This window comes from Sus scrofa, chromosome 3, assembly GCF_054392235.1.
Source record: "Sus scrofa isolate SSC_HxYL_T2T_F1_AM1 chromosome 3, Sscrofa_HxYL_maternal_Yorkshire_Landrace_v2.0, whole genome shotgun sequence".
In the NCBI taxonomy this organism is placed as follows: domain Eukaryota; kingdom Metazoa; phylum Chordata; class Mammalia; order Artiodactyla; family Suidae; genus Sus; species Sus scrofa.
Genome location: NC_139385.1, coordinates 47,582,628 through 47,601,115, shown reverse-complemented (window position 1 = coordinate 47,601,115; position 18,488 = coordinate 47,582,628). Strand labels below are relative to the sequence as shown.

The window sequence follows — 18,488 nt, the reverse complement described above, 5'->3', positions numbered from 1 at the left end:
GGGCAGTGCTGTGGGTCAGACACAGACCGACTCCCACCGTCCGGGTGTTCCTGGAGGAGCCACAGGAGTGGTGGGATGTGTCAGGATGTGTCTGGAGAATCCCCAGCTCCTGAGTCCGAGAGGCCCCCACGTGTCTCCTGCACCCCAGTTTCTCAGCACCCACTGGACAGACATAAGCCTGGCCCTGCTGGGGGTGCATGATCCCAGCTTCATAGGTGCAGAAACAAGGTCAGAGAGCCAGGAGCCAACCTGCCTAGTCTGTGGGGGCAGCAACATGGACCCCCGGGTGGTCCCCCGGCCGGCCCCTGGTGGGTGACCCAGCCAGCAGGTCAGGGGGCACAGCCTCTTCCCTGAAGTCCTGATCTTGTGGTCCTGCTGGGGGATGGTGGGTGGGGGTGCTGTCTCCTGAGGGAGGTTGCGGAGGCTCTGGGCCCCCTGGGGAGGGTTGGCAGGACCACCATGAGTGCGACCAGGTACGCGGGGCCGAATGAAGAATGTCCCAGAGGAGTTCCCGTCGTGGTGCAGTGGTTAACGAATCCGACTAGGAACCATGAGGTTGCGGGTTCGGTCCCTGCCCTTGCTCAGTGGGTTAACGATCTGGCGTTGCCGTGGGTTGCAAATGTGGCTCGGATCCCACGTTGCTGTGGCTCTGGCGTAGGTCGGTGGCTACAGCTCCCATTCGACCCCTAGCCTGGGAACCTCCATATGCCGTGGGAGCGGCCCAAGAAATAGCAAAAAGACAAAAAAAAAAAAAAAAAAAAGAAGAAGAATGTCCCAGAGGCCAGCGCAGAGGCCCCAAGGCAGGCATGCAGCTGCACGGCAGAGCACCTGGAGGGGTGGACCGCGGAGTGATGGACAGGAGCTTCCGGGGGCGGGGACTCACAAGCCCCGCCCTTTCCTAGCCCCCTCCCACCCCCTCCGGCTGTAGTTTCTTACCACACAGGGTAACGCCCCGCAGGGGATCCTGGCCCCGGTCGGAGACGCTCTGTCCGGCTTGGGAGGCCCTGGAAAGACGGCTGTTTCACCGCCGGGGGCTGGAAGTCTCCGAGGGCGGCCTGGGGTAATGGGCAGGGGCTTAGGTTGGCCCCAGAAGGGTCACGTTCCCTGCCTGAACGTGGGCGGAGGAGCTTGAGAACCCCTGCTCATCTCTCCCCGCCCCGCTTCTGGATGCCCCTCGGTCCCCCGGGCCTCAGAGCCAAACCCACAGCAGTCTTCCTGGGCCGTGGGTCTCCCAGAATTTTGTTCGGGGGCCACGGCTGAGAGTCAGTGGTCCAGCTCCTCACTGCCCGAGCCTCCGTCTAAGGCCGCCGGCGCTGCCGGGAAGGGCGCGGGGACCGTGAGGCGCTTCTCGGCACCCGGTGGGGTGCTCTTTGTATTGCGCCCCAAACGTGGGTCCGTGCAGCACCAGCTCGGAGAGGCCCGGCCACCCACCCACCAGCTCTCCAGGCTCCTGGGCCTCCCCCGCCAGCGCACCCGCCTCCCAAACCTCGCACTGGACCTGCCTGGACCCCCACCCCACCCCCCGGCTGCTGGACGGATCCCGGTCCCCTCAGGGCGGTCAGGGGGGCCCCGGGGTCTGCACTGCTCTCCAGATGACCTGCTCTTCCTGACGGCGCAAACGCACCCTGTGTCCACGTGCTGGACCTCGAGGGACGCTCCTGCTGCCACCTGTCCTGCCATGTGCTGGGGGCTGGGGCCTCCGTGCCAGACCATGTGGCTGTGACAGCCGCTGGGCTCGTGGTGGTCAGTGATCTCGCTCGTGGGGCTGTCCGCGTGCTGCAGCCTACTGCCCGAGCCCCTCACAGCCGCTGGGCGACAGTGGGCACCTTCTGGGCCCCCCCAGGAGCTGGCTGTGGATGATTTTGGCCACCTCTTGGTGACAGACTACATTCTTGGGGTGGGGCACAGCTTAACACTGGACCCTGCCCTGGAGCCGCTGGCCCCCACCTCCATGTTGGGCCTGGGGGGGGGGGTCCCTGCTCAGTGAAGAGTTTGGGGACATGCAGTTGTTTGTCAGTGCCCGCCAGCCCCTGGGCTCCCTGGGGGACCTGAGTGGGCTCCACTTTGGCAGCCTGGTGGGCGTGGGCACCCATGCAGCAGCAGTGTCACTGTGGCAGACGAGCAGAGGTGCTGGTGATCCTGTTTTCCTGGGCCTGGGTGTCCCTCTGGCTGGTGTCCGAGGGACTGGGGGGCCCCTGGGTGTGGCCTGTGCCCCCCCCCCCGAGGATGGCTGCCTCAGAGCGTACCTGCACTGCTTGGAGCTGGCCTGACCAGGCGGGCTTGGACGGGGGTAGCCCCTGACCGTGCGTGCTCCAGCCAGGACCACGGTGGGGGAAAGTTCAGGGTAGGCGGGTGCTGGCCATGCCTTCCTGACCCTGCACGTTTGCTGACCCTCCTGAGCGCTGCTGTGCCGAGCCCTGCACTGGCCCCTGTCCTCCTCTGGGCGAGGATTCAGTCCTGCTCGGCAGCCGGGATCACCTGCCTCCCAGCCCCCAGGGCCCAGGAGGCCTGCCCTTCGGGGCCAGCAGCTGAAGCCTGGGGATCTCTGGAGAGTTGGGCCAGCTGCCAGCCCTCCCCCAGGCAGGATCTCCCGCTGGCGCCGCAGCCCCTGCCTCCTAATCAGACAGAAGCCGGCGGGGAGGGTGTGGCTGGGCTGGGCTCATCAGGGCAGTCTGGGAAGGGGCGCGGCCCCTCACAGTCCCCCATTTTCAGAGGCGCCCCAGGTTCTGAGCCTCCTGCAGCTTCTCTGGCCTCAGCCGAGGTAAGGGGGGGCAGAAGAGGGGCTGCCCTGGAGGCGCCCTGGGCTGTCACGTGGCTGAGCTGTGAACCTCCAGGCTCCTGGGCGTCTTCTCCCACAGGAGGCTGTCTGAGCCGTCGTTTCCTCCTCCGCAAACGAGGCTGCAAGGGCATGGGGACAGTTCTTGTGAGGACAGACTCCTGCTGCTGAAAAACAGCAGGAACAGGAGGCCCGGAGGGGCGGGCAGGTGCGGGGTTACTCTGAGTCTGGGGCCCAGCCTTGCTCCCAGTTCCAGTGAGGGGGTCTTCAGGGGGAGGGGACAGTGCCTAGTCCTGCCCGGGCGGCTGGTGAGGGATGCTTCTGCCTCTCACAAGGACTGTGGTTTAGGGGTCTGTGGTTTGGGCCATTGCCTGACAAGGTCCCGCCTATATGTTCCGGCTCTGCGGAGGTGGCGGTGGGTTAGCGGGTCAGTGTGGAAAGTTCTGTTGCCGGTTCTCAGTAAACATTAGTTGCTGCTGCTGGTGTTGGGGGTATTTTTCCCTGGAGCAGGAGGGGCCATCAGATCGGATGGCTTCAGCCTCTGGGCTGGCCCTCCAAGCTCACGTGGCCCCTGCAGGAACCAGGATGCTGGGAGAGGGGAGCCGGGAGATCCCACCCAGGACTTGGGGTCCTTTCACCTGGATGGTGGGGGGCAAGGAGAGGGCGGGGATCCTCATTTGTCAGGTCTAATGGGTCCCCAGACGAGGAAACTCGGGATGGGAGAGAGGTTTGGTGGCTGCGGCAAGGTGGATGACTGGAAGGCAGGGGTGTTGGGGACACTGTGGGTAGGCTGGAGGTGGGACAAGGGCTTTGTGCACAGAGCGTGAGGAGGACCAAGGTGCGCGGCGTGGGTCGGGCAGACGGGGACGCTATGGCAACAAGGGAGTCATTCTGGCCACACTGGCTCGAGGGTCCGGAACGTTGCATGCGGGGAACGCTTGTGCGTGAGGCCGGCGGGCAGCCCGGGCACATTTGGGGACGGACCGTAGCGCGGCAACGCCGGGAGCGGGCGGAAATGGGGCTCCTGTCCCGCGGCACGGCCGCGGCGGGGCTGGGGGCCGTGAGCGCCGTCGTCCGCCCGGGCCCACCCGTCGTTGTCCCCAACCCCATCCCGACCCTGCCGCCCGAGGGGGCGGCCCCGGGGAGCAGCCGGTGAGCACTCAGGGGGCGGGCCAGCGTCCTGCGGCGCGACCTTGGGGAGCTGCCCCCGCCGGCCTGTGGTCCCGACTCCCGCCGCGCCGCCCGACAGACCCGGGAGCCCGAGGGTCTCCGGAGCCGCGCTGGCCTCCTGCTTCTCGGAGCTTCTGTTTCCTCATTTGTAAAATAGGGACGCTGCCGGCCAGGGCGGGCTTGAGACTTGGGAGGGCGGTGAGGCCCCGCCGGGTCCTCCTGGGGCCCGTCCGCCAAGCCCCGCGTTTGCGGCGGGGCGGCGTGGGTGCCCTGGCGAGGAATCTGGTCCCGGCCCTGTGGGGTGAAGGGAGGCCAGCCGGGTCCCTCTGGCCCAACCTGGTTCCCGCTGTGGACTCTTTGGAAGGGCATTCAGGGTCATTGGAACCGGCTGTCAGCACTTTACAGCTGTCCCTGACTGCAGTAAAGGGCAAAACCCAGAGCCCTAGATTCGTGTCTCTTCTTCTGAAATGAGAGAAGAAAAGCACTGTTTACTGAACGCTTGTTGTGTTCTAAACACAAACACATAGAGTAAGAACGGATCTTGTGAGCTCTTGAGGAGCGCGAGTCTCCACAGGGGAGGGCTAGAGACGTCCCTGGCTGGTTGTAACTGGGCTTTTGCCCTGGATCCACTCGCGCAGAGGTGGGAGGCCTTCAGCCTCATGAGGTAGGCTACTGAGTTGAGCTTGCCAGGCGCCGGGCATGCCCGCATTGGCCTTCCCCAACGGATCTGGAACGGGCCGGGTCCCAGAGGACAGACCGTCATTCTTAACAGAGGCAGCTTTCCCAGGCTTGTGCACAGTCTTTAAAGATGTTCGAGGCGCGGGGTTGCTGCCTGCTCCCTCCCGTCTGCACCTCTGCTATCGATTGCCTGCTCTTTCATCTTTTCCTGGCGGTCTGATCTGAGAGCCTTCTTTGTGCTGGTCCCGCCCAGAGGCTGAGGCGGGGTGGGGATGGAAGCTTGCCCCATGATTTAAGAGAAGAGCGCTCTCTCTGCCCCACGGACGGGAACACCACCCTTTGCTCTCTGCTCTTCCCTAGACAAGAGGAGCTTTTTTTGGGAAAAGTTTGTAGATGAAGCATAAAACACACAAAGAAAGTGCACCTACAGGTACAGCTCAATGAATTTTCTGAAAGTGAACTCAGTGTGTAGCCCACTTCCCCCAGAGCCCCTGCTCGCTCTTTTGCCCGTGGCCTGCAGTAGCTTGATGTGATCTCAGTTCCCAGGCCGGGAACAGAACCCAGGCCGCAGCAGTGAAAGCTCCAGGTCTTCACCGCTAGACCCCAGGGAACTCCCTCCCACCAGTTGTGTTCAGTTTCTGACATCGGCTACGGGCAGTTTTCCTTAGGTCCTGTGAAAGGAGTCCCAGGCAGGGTGTGATGCTGTCATTTGGCTGAGCTGGTGTGTCCGATGGGCTGGTGCTGAGAGGCTTGGACCAGGCTGGCTGGTCCCCCAGGTGGTCACCCAACCAGATGTGCCAGGACCCTAAGGCAGAACGGCTCTGTCCTCACAGTGCCCCTCAGAAGGGTCAGGAAGGCCAGCTGGTCCTTGCTGATGGCCACAGAGACTTTCTCCTGGAGACACTCGCGTGGCTGGCCCTCTCTGGTCTCTGGGCAGAGGGGCATTTGGAAGCCTGGCTGCTGGTTGACTCAGGGGACCCTTTCCATTCAGAACCCACAGGTGGGAGAGGCCTCCCCCTTCAGCTGTGCCCTGACTACCTGGCGGGAGGAAAGCAGCTGCACCTGTTGCCCCTCCCAGACTGCTCTAACCCTCAGGAAAGGCATGTCCTCAACATGTGTGTCCTACTCTGTCCCCTGTTCCCCAAGGCTAGTTGGAGGTCCTGTAAGGCTGGGAAGGCTGGCGTCCCCTCTGCTGTTCCCCTGGTGGGAGAACTTCTAGACCCCTCCTTGGTCAGGGGAGTGGGTCCTAGAGGAGGGCGGGGCTCCAGGGAGGGGGGGCAGAGCTGAGTGCTGGAGGCTCCAGTGGTCTGGTGGTCGTAGAGAAAACCCTAGGCAGCTGGCCTGTGCCCTGGGCGCTGAGGCTCCCCGGGGGAGGGTGCGGGCTCCCTGGGGCATCAGGCCTGCCCCCAGGCATCTTCTGGGCCCGCCTGTGCCAGAGCCAGCTGCCAGTGCCGGTGCCCTGCCTCATTTCCTTCAGCTCAGCAGCCATTTAATTTTTCGTCTTTGTTCTCGCTAACTTAGAAAATCAAGGTTTGTTAGATTTTTAATTTACATTAGTTGTTCATGAGATCGTACGTTTTTCTATGTGTATGCAAAGAACTGTCATCAGGTCCTTAAAAACAAAAATTGCACCCTTGTGCCCAGCTCTGTGCAGTGCCCCCCCCCAGCTTGCTCGGCTCTGAAGGGGGACGTGTGCCCCTGCCTCAGGGTGGGGTGGGAGCAGCCTGGGCCGAAGACGGACAGCCGGGCCTCCCCACCAGCCTTGTGACCAGACCCAAAGCTGGGTCACCCCGACCTGTGGGCCCAGCGGCCAGTGGATGTGTCTGTCAGGGCCGACTGGGCCACATGTGGGCCAGGGCCCACAGGTCGGGCGCTGCCAGCCAGCCCGTGGTGCTTGCGGCACAGTGGCGGCGGCGGCGGCAGCTCTGAGCGGAGCCCTCCCCCCTCTCTTCCAGCGTCCCCAGCATGGTACTCAAGGCCTTCTTCCCCACGTGCTGCGCCTCGGCGGACAGCGGCCTCCTGGTTGGACGGTGGGTCCCTGAGCAGAGCAGTGCCGTGGTCCTGGCCGTGGTGCACTTTCCCTTCATCCCCATCCAAGTCAAGGAGCTTCTGGCGCAGGTGCAGCAGGCCGGTCGGGTGGGCCTGGCCGTGCTGGGCACCTGGTGCCACCGCCGGCAGGAGCCGGAGGAGAGCCTGGGCCACTTCCTGGAGGGCCTGGGCGCGATCTTCTCCCACGAGCCCTGGCTCCAGCTGTGCCGGGAGCCGGGCAGCAAGCTCTGGAGCTGTAAGGCCACCCGCTGGCAGGCACCCCCCGGCCCTGCCGCCCCCGGCGAGGACCAGATCATGCTCATCTTCTACGACCAGCGCAAGGTGCTGCTGTCCCAGCTGCACCCTCCCGCCGTGCTGCTGGACCGCCAGGCCGGAGACGCCCCGGCCAGCGTGGGGGACCTGGCTGCCGTCTTCGACACGGTGGCACGCAGCGAGCCGCTCTTCCAAAGTGACCGGTTCGGTGAGGGCCCTGTGCGGCTGAGCCACTGGCAGTCGGAGGGCGTGGAGGCCAGCATCCTCGTGGAGCTGGCCAAGTGGGCGGCGGGGCCCGTCTGCCTGCTGCTGGCCTCTTTGCTGTCACTCATCTCAGCTGCCAGTGCCTGTCGGTAGGTGCTCCTGGGAGGGTGGGGGGTGGGAGGCGGGGGGCGGGCGGAGAGCCAGGGCTCTGAGGGCTCGGCCTGCCCCTTGCTGTGAAGATCCCGGAGGCCCAGGCAGGCCCTTTGGAGGCTCCCGGCTGCCCTTTGCACCCAGGCCCCGATCCCCCGCTCCCTTCTCGCTGACAGCTCAGAGCGCACCCTGGGAGCACAGCTGTGCTGTGCCCCTCGCTCCCATGGCACAACCAGGCTTCCTGGCAGCCTCAGAGCTGCATGGGAACACCAGGAAGGGGCAGGAAGTGACCCTCACACAGCTCAGGCCCCTGAAGGGTAAATGAGATGGCCACCAGACCCAAGCTGTCCCTGCCCAGGGGCCACTGTCCTGCATACAGGCCCACCGCCTCTGGGAGCCCCGGCCCTTGTGGGAGAGCCACGGGGGGCAGTACCCACTCACGGTCAGCTGTAGGTCTGGGTGCCGCACAGCCTCAGCTGCTCTTGGAGCTCCAGAACACTCCTGGCTGGGGGGGTTTGGAAAAGCCCCCGCGGGCCCTGGGGATGCTGGGTGCGGGCCCTCTGCGGGAAGCCACCTCCCCGTGCCGCCACCTGGGGGCGCAGCTGTGCTACGTCCTCAGGTCTTAGGGTGCTGGTGACAGGTTTGGGGACTGGCCCTGCCTGCTCAGGGAGGGTCTGGGAGCACGTGGCCCGTCCCCCCCAGAGACCTCAGCAGCTGTGTGTGGACAGCACCTTGGGTTGTGTGGCTGCTGGGCGCTTGACGGGTTGGGGGTGGTTTCGGAGCTTCAGGACGCCCGTGGAGGGAGTTGTGGGACAGGTGCTCTGGGCCTGAGTGCAGCTTCGGGGGGAGAAGGTCCTATGCTTTTCTCAGCTTTCAAAGGGCCCAGGAAAGGCTGGGAGCTGCGTGTGAACCGTGGATCCTGACGAGCCCCCAGGCAGGTGCCGTGTCGTTGGCGCAGTTACGAGCGAAGCCCAGGGGAGCCGCCCAGGGCTGGTCTGAGCCCGGGGAGACCCCTGCCTGGGGCGCCCCTGCGAGGCCGCCGTCCGCGGGGCTGGAGTGGAGTAGGGAGGGGCTGCGCTGACCATGTGTCACCCTTGGAACTGGGTCCGAGTCACTTCGTTGCAGACAGAATCTTTACACCATCCACGGTCAAGACCCGCCCCCCGGCCCCCAGGGGTCACGCGTGCCCAGTGGAACATCTCCCGCAACTGACTGTGCTGGGTCCGGTGCTCCCTTCGTCTCATGAGACATCCATCTTGCCAGGCAGCCAGGGCAGCCGAGACCCTGGGCGCAGCCAGGGGTCCGGCAGGCATTCAGCTTCAGTGCTCAGAGTGGGCACCTTGTGTTTCCAGTTGACGGTCCGTCGTAAGTGATCGTGGCCCCCCCGGGCTGCCCGCCATGCTCAGGCGTGGCTGCCGGTACTCGGGGCCGGCAGGGTCCTTCCTCTCTGCGTGTTAAGGCACACTGACCCGCATGCCCTGGTGGCAGGAGAACCCTAGAGGCCTCAAGATGCCCGCCCCCGCCGCCTCCTCCGCAGGGTGTTCAGGCTGTGGCCGCTGTCTTTCATCTGGAGCAAGCTCTCCACGTGCGAGCAGCTCAGACGCCGGCTGGAGCAGCTCACGCTCATCTTCAGCACCCAGAAAGCCAGGAGCCCTGCCCAGCTGATGAGGTGCGGGACCGGCCCTGGGCTCCTCCACGGGGGCCTTCCCTGTACCCAGCCTGCCCGTGCTGGCCCTTCCCGGCCACGCTGGCCTCACCGCCCACCCCTGTTGGACCCCCTCCTCCAGGAAGGCCAACACACTTGTCTCTGTGCTGCTGGACGTGACCCTTGGCCTCCTGCTGCTGTCCTGGCTCCACAGGAAGGACCGCATCGGGCAGCTGGCCGACGCCCTCATCCCCGTGGCTGACGTGAGTGGGTTGGGGTAAAGCCTAGACTGGACTCCGGGATGGGGGCTGGCCCTTCCCGGGGGCAGCATTTGTCCCTGGCCCCAGACAGGTCCCCTGCCCCAGGGGAGCCGTTGTGTCTCACAGGAGTCCCTGGCTCCTGCTTTCCCTTCCTGAAGGTGGCCGTTCCTGGGGAACCCACCTTGCTGCCAGGCCCAGTGTCACGTGGTGGGCGTTTCCGCTCTCCCAGCTCTGCGGGTGGCTCGCTTTGGACCTGGGCCCTCTGCGTGGTCACGCCGCCCCCAGTGCTGATGCTGTGGCTCCCAGAGGCGCTAGCTCCCTCCCGCGCCCCTGGGCTCCCCAGCGCCCTGGGCTCCATTCCTGGGCCGAGGGCCCCACCTGCCCTCCCTCCCAAGATCGTCCTCCCGTAGTAGTCCGTGCAGCTCTGTGCCTTTGCTCCACCTCCTTCGGTGGCCCCGTCCCCTCTGTGCCGGGCTTGTCTTTCCGCTTGGGGCAGCCCCTCAGGCCTGCGTGGGGGCCTCCTGGCCCTGGGCGGAGCACCAGGCCTGCTGGCAGCCAGGCCAGGTCACTGCAGGGCTTGTGCCCCAGGCTGAGAGTCGCTCAGCTTCTCAAGGAGGCCTGGCCCGAGGGGAGGGGGAAGCTAGGGGCTGGGGAAGGGGCTTGGCCGCCTCACCTGGCTCATCCACGCTCTGCCTTTTGGCCCGCTTCATCCAAGACCTCCCTTTTGCAAAATTGCTCAGAAACATAAATATTTAATTAAAAAATGAAAGCCTCTTCCTGCTGCCAAGCTCTTATCCTTTAAATATTAAAGAAGCTCTATTTATAAAGAACATTCTGTTCCCCTTCTCGCTGCTCCTAACACGGCAGAGGCCTTCACCCGGAATTGGGAAAGGCCTGCCTGGTGGGAGGGAGGTGGCTCCTGTGGCCTCGTGTTGGTGGCGAGGCCCGAGGCCTGGGGCCGGCCGAGCTCTCCCCCAGGGTGGCCAGGACAGCCGTCGGCTTCCCTGCCTGCTTGGGAGGGTCCCCGTGCCGTCTCTGGCCCTCGCTCGACCCTGTCCTTCCCTCTAGGGCCCCTCCCACCCGCTACCTGGGCCCCTGGTGGGCTGGCCACCCTCCCGCCCACTCACATGGGCAGCCAGGGCAGGGCCAGTTGATGGACAGGGTGCCCGCCCCGTGTCCTTGCAGCACGTGGCTGAGGAGCTCCAGGACCTGCTGCAGTGGCTGATGGGCGCGCCCGCTGGGCTCAAGATGAACCGGGCCCTTGACCAGGTGCTGGGCCGCTTCTTCCTGTATCACATCCACCTGTGGATCAGTGAGTGCCCACGGGCAGGCCAGCCCCCGGCTTCCCCTGGCCCCCTGACCCCGCCTCGGCTCCCCAAGCCCCCGCCCTTAGGGTCCCGAGCCCCGGCCACTCAGCCTCTGCTTCCTGGCCACGGGCAGTTTCCAGAAGCCTGGGGCAGCCACCCTCAGGGAGGACTGGGGAGCCCTGGGGTCTCCTGGGCACCCCCTCCAGGCCGAGCCCTGTCCTGCAGGCTACATCCACCTCATGGCCCCCTTCATCGAGCACATCCTGTGGCATGTGGGCCTCTCGGCCTGCCTGGGCCTGACGGTGGCCCTGTCCATCCTGTCGGACACCATCGCGCTCCTCACCTTCCACATCTACTGCTTCTACGTCTATGGCGCCAGGTGGGTGCGCGCCCCCCGCCGGGGCCCGGCTCCCAGCGGTGCGGGGTGGGGGCGCCAGCCCCGCGCTGATCGCGCCGCGTCCCGCAGGCTGTACTGCCTGAAGATCTGTGGCCTGTCCTCGCTCTGGCGCCTGTTCCGAGGGAAGAAGTGGAACGTGCTGCGCCAGCGGGTGGACTCCTGCTCCTATGACCTAGACCAGGTGCGGGCTCCCGCTGCCGCCCGGCCCGCAGGGCCCCGGGGCTGGCAGGGCAGGACCTGCGCCAGGCACGGTGACCTCAACGGGGCCTGGCTCTGGCCTGTCCCAGGCGCCTGCTCGGACCTGACGCGCCACCCCCCGCCCCAGCGCGGCCTTCCAGGGCAGGTGTCGTCCCGCCCGAGTGTCACCACCCCCCTGTCGCCAGCATCCGAGGCTGACAGCCTGTCGGCCGGTCTTCTTCCTCCCGCCCCTGTTCCCCGTGTTTCACCGCGTGGAGGGCAGGTGTCCCCAGGACTGGAGGAGGCGGTCACGAGGGGGCTTTCCAGGGTTGTCCAGGGATGCCTGCCGGGCTGGGTTGGGCGGGCCCGGGAGTGGGGTGTGGCCTGCGCTGGCGCTGCTGTCGCCTGGCAGGGGGTCTGGCTGCTGCTGGCGCCACGTGCCCTGTCCCCGCAGCTGTTCATCGGGACGCTGCTGTTCACCATGCTCGTCTTCCTGCTGCCCACCACGGCCCTGTACTACCTGGTGTTCACACTGGTGAGCCAAGGCCACAGTCGGTGCTGGGGTGGGGGGGCATGTCCCCTGGCCCATGGGCCTGGTCTGCGGTGCTGGAGTCGTGACTGGCAGCTTGGCCTGCAGGCCGTGTGGGGTGGCTCTTTTGGACTTGGCAGCGTGTGCTGGGCCCGGGGCGGGTAGGGGGCCCACCCTGGGGGGCCTTGGCTCTGGGACCGGCAGTGGGGTGCACAGAGGCCAGGGTCGTGCTGCTGGTCTCCCGTAGCCCCTGGCACGGGGCAGGGGGTGACATCTGGGTGGCCTGCGCTGGGGGGCCAGGGGCACAGGTGCCTGGGTGGGCACACCATCTCCTCTGACCTGGCGGGAGGGAGGGTGGGCGGGCCTGCCTGCTGCTTCCCTACCTCCTGCTGCTCGGGCCTCCGGTTCAGGTCCGGGTCCCTCTCTCCGCTGGAGCGCCTTGGGCTGCCCTGCTCAAGGGCGGCCGGCCTGGCTCTGGCCGCGGTCCCAGCCCAGAGGCCCTGAGCACTGTCTGTGCTGCAGCTCCGGCTCCTGGTGGTCACCGTGCAGGGTCTGATCCATCTGCTTGCAGACCTCATAAACTCCCTGCCGCTGTACTCGCTCGGCCTCCGGCTCTGCCGGCCCTACAGGCTCGCGGGTAGGTCTGGGCTGGCGGTGCGGGCGCATACCCGTGGGCTCTGTAGAGGCAGCCACGGAGCTGCTCCCACCTGGAAGCAGAGGTGTGCCTGCTGGGCGCGGGGTGGGCAGAGGACGGAGGCCCCTGGTCCTGGGCGTCAGCTGGAGGGAGAGGCCCTCGGGCTCAGGGCCTTTCCTGTGACGAGAGCGTTTGTGCTGAGGTCTCTCGGCAATAAGACACGTCCCATGTGCGTGTGCGGAGCTGTGTGGGCCTGCGGGTCCCTCCGCCTGGAGGTGACCAGCCAGGGCTGCGTGTCAGGGCCTGCCTCGCCCCCGCCGACCCCTGGCTGCCCCGCCGCTGCGCGCGTGCTGCCACCTGCCCCAGACCGGCCAGATGCCCCGCTGCAGGCCCAGGGAGACCTGACCCAACTGGTCAGAGTTGCGGGTTGGGCCATCTGGTTCAGGGGTTTTGACCCTGTCAGGAGCTTGGGGCATTCCTGGCCCAGCCCGTCCAGCAGCTGTTGGGACGGCCCCGAGGTGAGCGGCGTGCCCAGGAGGCCCCGAACTGGGGCCCCTTCGGTGGGACGCCGGTGCGCATGGCGGCTGCTCCCGACAGTCTGGAGCCGCAAGACCTGAACGCGCGTGTTCCGTGGGCTCTGGGCCTCGAGTTTGCTGCTGCGGGTCCTCATGCCCTCTTGCCGAGCCTCTTCCTCTGTGGACCCCAGGTGGCCCCGCCAGGGACCCCTCGGCAGTGCTGCCCGGGCTCCCTGGCCCCCAGCTAGCCCCCCACACCTACCTCAGCAGGCTGGCCCAGGCGGCCTCGGCCTGCCGCCCTCCGCTTTCCGCGGGGAAGGTCTTTTAACTTCACATGAAAGGCCACAGACGCCGCCTCCTCGTTCTGCTGAGTTTGCCTTGGGCCTCCTCATCAATTGATAATCAGCCCTTGTTTCTCCTTCAAGAACCTTCCACCTTGGGGATCCCCAGGCTTGGGAGCCTGGACTGCCGGCCAGGGGCGCGGTGGGCACACGGGCGATGCCAGCCGGGGCCGCTCCACCCTGGGCACCTTGTCTGCACTGGGAAAAGCCACGTCCTACTTGGAGGGCCCGCAGCTGGCTCCCCGCCGCCCGCCAGAGCCTGGGCTTTTGCCTCTCAGTGTAGTTGTGCCGGAGGCTCAGACCAGGCCCCGGCCCCGCAGCCCCCAGCGCCGTGCAGAGCCGGAGGAGCAGCAGCCGAGGCCTCTGGGGCCGCCCTCCCTCTCAGCACCTGCTCTTCTCCTCCTTGCAGCCGGCGTGAAGTTCCGGGTCTTGGAGCGTGAGGCCGGCAGGCCTCTCCGCCTCCTGATGCAGGTAAGGCCTCTGGGCAGCCCTCGGGTTGCTGCCTGTGGACGGAGCCCCCTTCCGTTGCGATGCCGCCTGTGGTCTGGGGCATTTTTCATGCTGCCCCGGGTGTGGGGTCCCCTGGGCCAGAGTGAGATGGGGGCAGGAGGGCCCAGCAGAGCCGAGCAGTGGGGCCCGGGGGAGGCTCCCTTGAAGCCTCCAGGCGCTGGGACCCCCCCCCCTCTGTCTGGAACCTTCCCCAGGTCCCCATGCCCGGGACCCACTGTGCTTGGCCACCTGAGGCTCCTGCCAGCGGCCCCGTCCTGCCCTGGGCCCCGCGGGCCCTCCTTCCAGGCAGAACACCAGCACTGGCGAGGGCCTCAGGCCTCGTGCCTCCTCTGTTGGGCTGGCTTATCTTTAAGGCTCTGGGGCCTGTCCTGCGGGAGGGGGCCAGCGAGGTGCCAGGGGACTGATGCTGGTGCCCGTCCAGGCAGGTGGTGCCAGCCTGAGGGGGAGTCAGATGCTGAGGCAGCCGGGCCTGTGTGGTTTTCTCGGGGGTGCCCAGAGTCCCACTGGAGAGGCTCCGGGGAGCTGTGCGTCCCGAGTGGAGCGGTAGGCTCCTCAGCAGCCCCGGGGCCTGGCCAGAGCAGATTGCCCTGACTGCCAGCCAGGCCTGCCTCCCAAGCGGCTCACCCCGACCCCCGGTGCCACAGGCAAGAGCGTGTTTGGCATGGAGCCAGTCCTGCCCCTGGTGGGCCTGCGCAGGGGCTCCCCGCAGAGGCCTGCCGGATCCCGGGGCGGGGGGCGGGGGGCGGGGGGCGGGCCTGCAGCCTGGCTGACTGCTGCTCTTGTGGTTCCAGATAAACCCCCTGCCCTACAGCCGCGTGCTGAACACCTACCGCCTTCCCAGCTGCGGCTGCCACCCCCAGCACTCCTGGGGCTCCCTGTGCCGCAAGCTGTTCTTCGGGGAGCTCATCTACCCTTGGAGGCAGAGAGGGGACAAGCAGGACTGAGGGACCTTCGCCACGGCCCGTCCAGCAGTGCCTCCACCGGCCAGGGTGTCAGGGCGGCACAGGTTCCTGCTCTCGGCCCTCCCTGCCACCGGTCGTCTGGGGCCTCTGCAGGCCGGGGGCCCGGGCCCCACCCTTCACATCTCCCCCGACTCCGAGGTCATGGGAGTGATTCAGGACGCGGGCGTGGCCCCCGGGCCAGCGGGCTATGCTCCAGAAATAGCGTGTTTGCCTCCACACACACCTGCTCATCTGCTGTGATGGCCCGTTCGTCAGCCCTGTGCCCCTGAGCCCCCCAGGCCTGCCTGGAAGCCCGTCCTGCGCCCACCCCCCGGTCTACACCCAGACTCCTGCCTCTGCCCACACGCCCGTTCCCAATGGGGTGAGCTGGCCGGTCTCCCTGGCTGCTCCCCAGCGTCCGTCCTGCCATGGGGCGGAGGGACCCTTCTCAGGGCGGGCTCGGCAGTCCTTGAGACTCGGGTGTTTTCTGCAGGACGCTCTTGGATCCCCAGTGCCTTCCAGCAGCCTCAGTGGAGCAACACCCAGCCAGTCTGGGGGATCCAGGCCACGGCTGACCCCCAGCCCAAACCAGCAGCCCCAGGGAGCTGGGCAGCCCTGCCCTTGGGCCCTGGTTTGCACTGGGCTTGCTTGATGCTCCTGCAGACGGTACTTTGTAGGTGGAGCTGCCCGCAGCCTTTGGGTGTCCCTGTGTAAAGCCAGGCCACCTGGGGTACCTGGAACAGGCAGCAGACGGCCCTCCCTGGCCCCCGTTCTTGCTCTGTACCCCTGCAGGGACAGGTCCCTTGGCCCTATCTTCCATCTCACTCACTGGCTTCTCGCAGAGGCAGGCAGCTCCTGGGCAGACGCTTCTGCAGCCCCCAGGGAGGGCGTCCTAGCACTTAGGCTGCAGCTGCCTGCTGGCCGCAGGCGGAAGCTGAGTGTGAGTGGGGGCCCTGGAATCCCTGGGGAGGAAGCCTGAAGGTGCGGTTGTGTCACGTAGGATGTGTCATCTTGGTGTTGGAGGCGTCCCTCAGCACTGTCCACTTCTGCCGCCCCCGCTTCTTAGCTGTGGGCCACAGTGGGGGGCATCCTGGGGGCGTCCCCCAGCCCAGTGGCGGGCGGGCGGGTTTTGGCTCTGTCTTTTTCTGATGGGACAATAAAGCCTCCCACTTGTTCAGAGTGCACCGCTCTGCTTCTGTCAGCACGTGCGCAGGGGTCTGGGGAGGCCCGCCTTCCTCTGGGTGGCGGCACAGCCGGCCCCCACCATCTGTCCTGAGTCCTGAATTGACTCCCATCCCTGTTCCCTATTTGATGCCAAGCTGGGGACACTGGGCACCCTGTTCTCTGGAGCAGGCCACTGCAGGTGGAGGGTGAGTGCGTAGACTCTGGCCCCTTGAAGTCGTCCTGGCAGGGAGGCACGGACCTGGGGGGAGCCACTTCGGGTGCTCACGGATGTGTCATCCGAAACCTGTGGACTTCACGCAGGGTAGGGCACGCCCTGATGGACTGCGCCTGTCCTGTGGGCCACAGGGACCCTCGGGGCTTCCTCTGTGCCAGTTGTCCTGGTTGTGGAGGGGGAGGGGTGGGTCACCTCCCAGGCCTGCATGTCCCCAAGGGTCAGCAGAGGGCCTCTGTGGTCCCGGTGGGCAGGTTGCACCCAGAGTCTCCTGGGAACAGCCTTCGCCTCCTGCGTTTCGGACGCCACCTCCCAGGTCCTCAGATGCCAAGACCCTCCAGGGTCCTTGGACCTCAGGTGCCCCGCAGCCCACCGCCCCCTTTCCCAGCACAGGGTTCCTCGAAGATGCAGGACCTACACGGGGCTCCTCGGGTGACTGTGAGACTCGGCTCCGGCGCTCTTGGTGGGAATGGCATGTAGACGCCCCCGTGTCCTGCGCGTCACCTTGGGAGGAGCCCCGTGGCCGTTTCTGCAGCCTGATGTCATCACCCCGACCCCCCAGGTTTTCCCCAGAGCTGCTCTTCCTTTCACTGAAATGATGAGTACGGAGATACTTGAGACCCCGTGACGCCCCAGCCCTCCGCCCGTCTGGCCCACTTGCAGCGTCCACCACGGGGTGGCCCGTGGGACCTGAGCGGGGCCTCTCCCTGGTGGTAAGCCTGGGGCGGGGGTGGGGGGCGGCGTCAAGTGACCCTGTGCCAGAGCTGGGCACCAAGGCCAAGCTCCGTGGATGGTCCCCAGGCCCTTCTCAGAGCGAAGGACAGTGGGCATCCTGGAGGGGAGGCAGGGAAGACAGCTGGGACCACCTTCCCTCCAGGACCTCTTTGCGCTCCCCGCCCCCCACAGCCAGGACGGCAGGCACAGAGGAAGCTCCCAGGGTCCCTGCAGCCTGCGGGCCAGGTGGAGTCCATCAGGGCGCCCCCTAAACAGCCTGACCACCTTGCCTCCTTCCTCCCCATCCTCGCCCAGCGCCAGTGGGTGTGGCAGCCGCAGGGAGACATCGGGGCTCTCCACCGGACACCCCCGAGTCACCCTCAGCCACCCAACACCTGGGCGCCTTGCAGAACTGACCCTGGACCTGCAAGCAGAGGGCTGTCCTGGGCTGCTTAGACCTCGGCCTGAAGTTCCTCGGGGTCGCCTGGGCCAGGCCTGGCACCGCGCGGGTCTCAGGGCGCCCTCTCAAAGGGTGTATACCTCCGCCCACAAGGTCTCCTGAACTGTACCCCTCCCTGGACTGGGCCCCGCTGCCCCGGACCTGGGGAATGAGAGTCAGTGGGGCCGGGAGTGGAGCAGGAAACTGGCACGTCAGGAGGACCGGAGGCACCTGCCGAGGGGTTGGCGAGTCTTGCTCCCAGGATCAGACCCTGCGGACAGGCCTTGGCCCATGGAGCAGGGATGGTGGTGCCTGCTGCTCAGGCTGTGCAGGGTGCTGAAAAACCAGGCAGTGGGGCCTGTAGCTGCTGCAGCCCCTCCAGGGGCGGTCTTGAGGTGGAGGGTGCTTTTGGTTTAAACTGCAGAGTGGGCTGGTGATAGCTCCTCAGCCACCATCCCTCGTGGCCTCAAACTGCAAGGACGTGCCAACCCACGGTGCTTCTGGTCTCGGAGAGGGGCCTCAGTGACTTCAGAGCAGGGAGTGGCTAAGACCAGGGCAGAAGTGGGCTCAAGGTGGGTGCAGGGACCTCTGCAGAAGTTGGTGGGTGCTCAGTCCTGGCCCTTATGGGGACTTGGCTCCCCACCCCACCAGCTGAGGGCTAACAAGACTGCCTGCTGGCTGTTGTTTCGGTGGGTTGTGGATGGATGTGCCATTTCTGTAAATGCTGGGGGCTGGGTCTGCTGTAAGCTGGCATCCATGGTAGAGCCACTCTGTGGATTAAGAATGAGCCCGGTGGCCCTGCCCATCCCTGGCCAGCCTCTGCCCTTGAGTGTCCCAGAGGGCCAGGAGGACACCAGGAGAGCCTCCCTGAAGGCAGGTGAGAGAGGCCCAGGTGCTGGCTCACGAGGTGCTTGGTGCCTGCCCAATAGGAAGCATTCCAGGCACTGCAGAAAAATGAAAAAGCAGGATCCATGTGGGTCGTGGCCACTGGTGGGGGTTTGCCACTCCGTTTCACGCAGGGGTCTGCTCCTGTGAAGACCGCCTGCTCCTGGAGACACGGCCCAGGCCCAGTGACCCCGCGGCAGGAAACGTCTTGCTGCCCTGTTTCTCAGCCATGGAACAGATGTGCCAGCCGAGCCATCCTCAGTGCAGCCCAGAGGCGCAGGGTTTGGCTGCTGTGATGACCTCTGGTGCCCTCTGCCCAGACCTACTTTTTCGGAGCCCACCTCCTGCGCATCTTCTCCCAGCTGCTTCATCTGCTGAGGCCGGGTTGGCCCGGCCTTGTCAGCTTTCTCCTGATTATTCTTAACGGCTTTAGGGAGGCACATCTCCCGTACCATCGATTCACCACAAAGGTGCCACTCAATTCGTTTTTTGTAATGGCTTTACCCCGTAGTACCACAA

General features: G+C 66.1%; 2 protein-coding genes across 14 annotated transcripts; both read left to right on the top strand.

Moving 5' to 3' along the window:
* Positions 1-274: 274 nt before the first annotated feature.
* NHLRC4 (NHL repeat containing 4) lies at positions 275-2,270 on the top strand. The gene is given in 5 exon segments (XM_085020108.1): positions 275-308; positions 1,236-1,613; positions 1,616-1,845; positions 1,847-1,962; positions 1,964-2,270. Coding segments are annotated over 5 exon segments (1,065 nt in total).
* A 434-nt stretch (positions 2,271-2,704) lies between these two features.
* On the top strand, positions 2,705-15,712 carry PIGQ (phosphatidylinositol glycan anchor biosynthesis class Q). Of its 13 annotated transcripts, none has more exons than XR_014841099.1 (12): positions 2,705-2,761; positions 6,580-7,278; positions 8,817-8,948; positions 9,067-9,187; positions 10,370-10,496; positions 10,717-10,870; positions 10,958-11,069; positions 11,520-11,600; positions 12,117-12,231; positions 13,494-13,555; positions 14,386-14,600; positions 15,029-15,712. XR_014841099.1 is itself a non-coding variant. In XM_085018142.1 (11 exons), the coding sequence occupies exons 2-11, from the start codon at positions 6,590-6,592 to the stop codon at positions 14,536-14,538; spliced, it is 1,746 nt and encodes a 581-aa protein (XP_084874268.1). In that variant the 5' UTR covers positions 2,705-2,761; positions 6,580-6,589; the 3' UTR covers positions 14,539-15,712. The 13 variants fall into 13 exon arrangements, 3 of the variants coding, with proteins under 3 accessions (XP_084874268.1, XP_084874269.1, XP_005662282.1); XR_014841097.1 differs by having other exon boundaries at positions 14,386-14,917; XR_014841098.1 differs by having other exon boundaries at positions 2,705-2,984; positions 14,386-14,917.
* The last annotated feature ends 2,776 nt before the right edge of the window (positions 15,713-18,488 follow it).